A 5000-nucleotide genomic window follows, 5' to 3' on the forward strand; every position below is an offset into this window, starting at 1 on the left:
AAACACAAACTCCGTCACACAAACTTGCAGCACAGTCCGACGTGTGGGTTGCCAGAGTTGCGTAAGCACAGTCACCCAACACGCCTCGTCCTGTCAGACTGGCTGACGGTCGCCACCCAACATGCCTCGTCCTGTCAGACCGGCTGACGGTCGACCGACCACTCAGCCACAGCAGTCTTTGGGCAGCAGAGGCATGTTGGACTACACTGTACAGGATGGGATCGACTAAAATGCATTTGTAGGGCCCATACTGATCTAATACGATAATCCATAATTGCCCAATGTTTTGGGCCGATATACATTTATGATATTTGGCTGTTGCAAAATAAAATACATAAAGGGAATTGTAATGAGTTAATTTGCAATTACTTTCTATGAGAAACAGGCAAAGCGCAGATCTTACATCACCAAGGAAATCATTGTTTTACTAACTTAAAAGTAGAGAAAAATCTGTGGAATCTGAAGGTAGCAAACAGGAACGATGTTAACTAGTTAACCAGCTAATTACGGGCAAAACATAGGCTGAGCCATTGTTAGCATAACAAGCTAACGTCATAACCAAGCTCTTCAACCCAACGCAGCTCCAACAGGTCAGCTGGCAACGTTAACGTGATAAATTACTTGCCTCAGAAAAAAAGTGCAATAAAAATGATGATGATTAACGACGTCTTAACTAAACTATAAGATACGAAAATCTGAAGAATACTTACATTAAATTATGTTATTTATTAAAATAACTAAAATGTGCCAAACGAAGCAAGATGACATCCATAACACGCTCACACACACGCATCCATAACACGCTTACACACACACACGCATAACACGCTCACACACACACACGCATCCATAACACGCTCACACACACGCACGCATCCATAACACGCTCACACACACGGACGCATCCATAACACGCTCACACACACGCACGCATCCATAACACGCTCACACACACGCACGCATCCATAACACGCTCACACACACACACGCATCCATAACACGCTCACACACACGCACGCATCCATAACACGCTCACACACACACACTATCCACTCCACCTAGTGATGTTGAGGATTTGTGATAGAAGGGAAATGGCTTCCATTCATAATTACTTGTCTGAGGTCACAGTGAAGGAGCGTCCCTCTCTCTACCTCTTTGTCTGAGGTCACCTGAGACCGGTCGAACCACCTGAGCACAGGTCAGGCGAGGTGAGCCACCTGATGCCTGTGTCCATCACAGGTTCACTCCCACATAATTACAGCTCATTTAGACCACCCAGATCTACGGATAAACAACTAAGAAAACCGCCTGCATTCTTTACCACCCACGCACGCACGCACGCACGCACGCACGCACGCACGCACGCACGCACGCACGCACGCACGCACACACACACACACACACACACACTCAGGTTTCGTTCCATCCACACACTGGACAGACAGCACACTACGCCTGCTTCCAGGACACTCCAGAGGGAGCTTCAGAGGACTGACAAGCGCTGCAACTGAGTTCACCTGCCAGGACTCGCCTGATGAGGCCAGGTGAGGTGTTGGCCATGTTACGACCCTGGCGGGTCTATGGCCGCCCTGTGATATTTGCAGGCCTGTTTTCTCTCGGTCTCTACAGCAGGTGATTGGGGACAGGTGTGGCGTTGATTGGCTGGGCTACAAGAGCCCTGATCAGCCGGCAGTCGGGAGAGTTTTGGTCTTCCCTCCAGTTGGTTATCGTTGGTCGTGAAGTAGTGATTGGATTGTGAATTGCCGTTGGATTTTGGATTGTCGTCGTCCTGAAACCTGACTTTCACCACACGTTTGCTATAATTATTATATAAACCTAAATCTTGTATTATTAAATAAATTCTGCGTGGCCTCCCCTTTATGTTTCGTACATTAAGGTGTACGTGACAGCCACTATCTCCTGAGTTCAGCTGCCGGGACTCACCTGACGAGGCCGGGCGAGATGTTGGACACTATCTCCTGAGTTCACCTGCCAGGACTCACCTGACGAGGCCGGGCGAGATGTTGGACACTATCTCCTGAGTTCAGCTGCCGGGACTCACCTGACGAGGCCGGGCGAGATGTTGGACACTATCTCCTGAGTTCACCTGACAGGACTCACCTGACGAGGACGGGCAAAATGTTGGACACTATCTCCTGAGTTCACCTGCCAGGACTCACCTGACGAGGCGAGGTGAGATGTTGGCCACTATCTCCTGAGTTCACCTGACAGGACTCACCTGACGAGGCCGGGCGAGATGTTGGACACTATCTCCTGAGTTCACCTGCCAGGACCCACCTGACGAGGCGAGGTGAGATGTTGGCCACTATCTCCTGAGTTCACCTGACAGGACTCACCTGACGAGGCCGGGCGAGATGTTGGCCACTATCTCCTGAGTTCACCTGACAGGACTCACCTGACGAGGCCGGGCGAGATGTTGGCCACTATCTCCTGAGTTCACCTGACAGGACTCACCTGACGAGGCCGGGCGAGATGTTGGCCACTATCTCCTGAGTTCACCTGACAGGACTCACCTGACGAGGCCGGGCGAGATGTTGGCCACTATCTCCTGAGTTCACCTGACAGGACTCACCTGACGAGGCCGGGCGAGATGTTGGCCACTATCTCCTGAGTTCACCTGACAGGACTCACCTGACGAGGCCGGGTGAAATGTTGGCCACCATCTCCTGCAGGACGTTCCGGGCCTTCCTCTGGACCTTCTGCACGGCCTTCTGGTCCGCCTCGTGGCCTCGCTCCACCCCCTCGTCGTCCAGCGCCACCTCCACAATGGCACTCTCCACCCTGCAGAGGGAAGGGCACCGGGGGTCAAAGGTCATCAGTCATCATTATGGGTCAGCAATCACCTGTGATGTTTGACCTCTCACTTCAGGTTCTGACTCACTTGCTGTTCTTCAGCACGTTCTCCACCACGTTCCGAGCGAACATGTCCTTCTGCACGTCTCGCTCGAGAACAAACAGCACGTAGCTGAGCCGCCGCGCAAGCCAGCCACGATGCCTACAAGAAAATAAATCAATCGATCAATCGATCAATCGATCAATCAATCAATTAATCAATCAATCAATCAATCAATCAATCAATCAATCAATCGATCAATCAATCAATCAATCAATCAATCAAACAAACAACATGTCTGTCCCATCAACTGACCAGTAATCAATCAGTTCAGCCTGTCAATTACATGAGGCAATCCTTTTGCAATAAAAGTCTTCTGCACATCTTCTGTCCGAAACACAACCAGCGCGTTCAACCAGCGCGTGACAGAGTGCCGTCACTACACACGAGTATGTGCTCCGACCTTTGACCCCTGCCGTTACTACACATGAGTGTGTGTGTGCTCTGACTGCCATTACTACACATGAGTGTGTGCTCTGACTGCCATTACTACACATGAGTGTGTGTGTGCTCTGACTGCCATTACTACACATGAGTATGTGCTCTGACTGCCGTACCTTCTAGCCTGGCTCTTTGCTGTTGTGGTCAGAGTGCAGGTTTGGTACCCTGTAGACCCTGTACCCTGTAGACCCGGGTTCAAGGCCGGGTGGGGTGACTGCCCTGTCCTTTCGCTACACAGTGAAAGAGAGTACAACACACACTCCACTGCTGTAAGCTGCTCTGCATTGGTCACAACTGCTCTGTTGTAAGCTGCTCTGCATTGGTCACAACTGCTCTGTTGTAAGCTGCTCTTCATTGGTCAAAACTGCTCTGCTGAAAGCTGCTCTTCATTGGTCAAAACTGCTCTGTTGTAAGCTGCTCTTCATTGGTCAAAACTGCTCTGCTCTGAGCTGCTCTTCATTGGTCAAAACTGCTCTGCTCTGCTTTGAGCTGCTCTTCATTGGTCAAAACTGCTCTGCTGAAAGCTGCTCTTCATTGGTCAAAACTGCACTGCTGTAAGCTGCTCTTCATTGGTCAAAACTGCTCTGCTCTGCTCTGCTGTTCATTGGTCAAAACTGCTCTGCTCTGCTGTTCATTGGTCAAAACTGCTCTGCTGTAAGCTGTGAGCTGCTCTTCATTGGTCAAAACTGCTCTGAGCACTTCAGTATAAATGGATGGAGTCACAGGGACTCCAGCATCATATAGGCTGTTATTGATTATGACAAAGCATCATAACGGCGGTTATTGATTATGACAGAAAGCATCATATAGGCTGTTATTGATTATGACAAAGCATCATATAGGCTGTTATTGATTATGACTGGCAGCCATACTTATTCTATTCCTCCCTCTCCGCTCATCTCTCTCCATCCCTCTCTCCATCCATCCCTCCCTACAGCCTTTGTTCACTCCACTCCTTCTGTCCCTCCCTCTCTACCCCTTCCTCTCTCGTTCTCACTCCCTCCTCCTCCCCTCCCTCTTAGCCGCTCCCTCTCTCTCGTTCCCTCCACCCCTCCCTCTCTCCATCTCCACCCCTCCCTCTCCTCCACCCCTCCCTCTTCTCTATCCCTCCCTCTCCTCTATCCCTCCCTCTCTCCACCCCTCCCTCTCTCCACCCCTCCTCCACCCCTCTGTGCTGTGGGACATCTGATCTCCAGGGCTGGTGTCTGCTGCTGAGCCAGTCAATTATTAATCCCTCTGCTTTCCACTGCCTCACTGTCCCCTCAGATCAGAGTGAGAGTGTGTGTGTGTGTGTGTGTGTGTGTGTGTGAATATACCCCCAAAAAAAGTACAGACTACACCAGACCCAGACTACACCAGGTTTGTGGTGCACATCAGCGTGGCTAACTAGTCTCTTCAGCAGTAAGTAGCGTGGCTAACTAGTCTCTTCAGCAGTAAGTAGCGTGGCTAACTAGTCTCTTCAGCAGTAACTGTCGGGCTAACTAGTCTCTTCAGCAGTAAGTGTCGGGCTAACTAGCCTCTTCAGCAGTAAATAGCGTGGCTAACTAGCCTCTTCAGCAGTAAGTGTCAGGCTAACTAGTCTCTTCAGCAGTAAGTAGCGTGGCTAACTAGCCTCTTCAGCAGTAAATAGCGTGGCTAACTAGCC

General features: G+C 50.4%; 1 protein-coding gene across 4 annotated transcripts in view; it reads right to left on the minus strand.

The window, feature by feature from the left end:
- Nucleotides 1–5000, minus strand: part of gpam (glycerol-3-phosphate acyltransferase, mitochondrial) — a 29624-nt gene that overhangs the window by 12701 nt on the left and 11923 nt on the right. For all 4 annotated transcript variants that reach the window (XM_031582919.2, XM_031582920.2, XM_042710091.1 and 1 more), the window contains exons 5-6: nucleotides 2903–3016; nucleotides 2653–2802 (exon numbers count right to left, since the gene is read on the minus strand). In XM_031582919.2, coding sequence (XP_031438779.1) covers nucleotides 2653–2802; nucleotides 2903–3016 — 264 coding nt within the window. The remainder of the gene's footprint in view (nucleotides 1–2652; nucleotides 2803–2902; nucleotides 3017–5000) is intronic.

Source organism: Clupea harengus, chromosome 16 (assembly GCF_900700415.2).
Source record: "Clupea harengus chromosome 16, Ch_v2.0.2, whole genome shotgun sequence".
In the NCBI taxonomy this organism is placed as follows: domain Eukaryota; kingdom Metazoa; phylum Chordata; class Actinopteri; order Clupeiformes; family Clupeidae; genus Clupea; species Clupea harengus.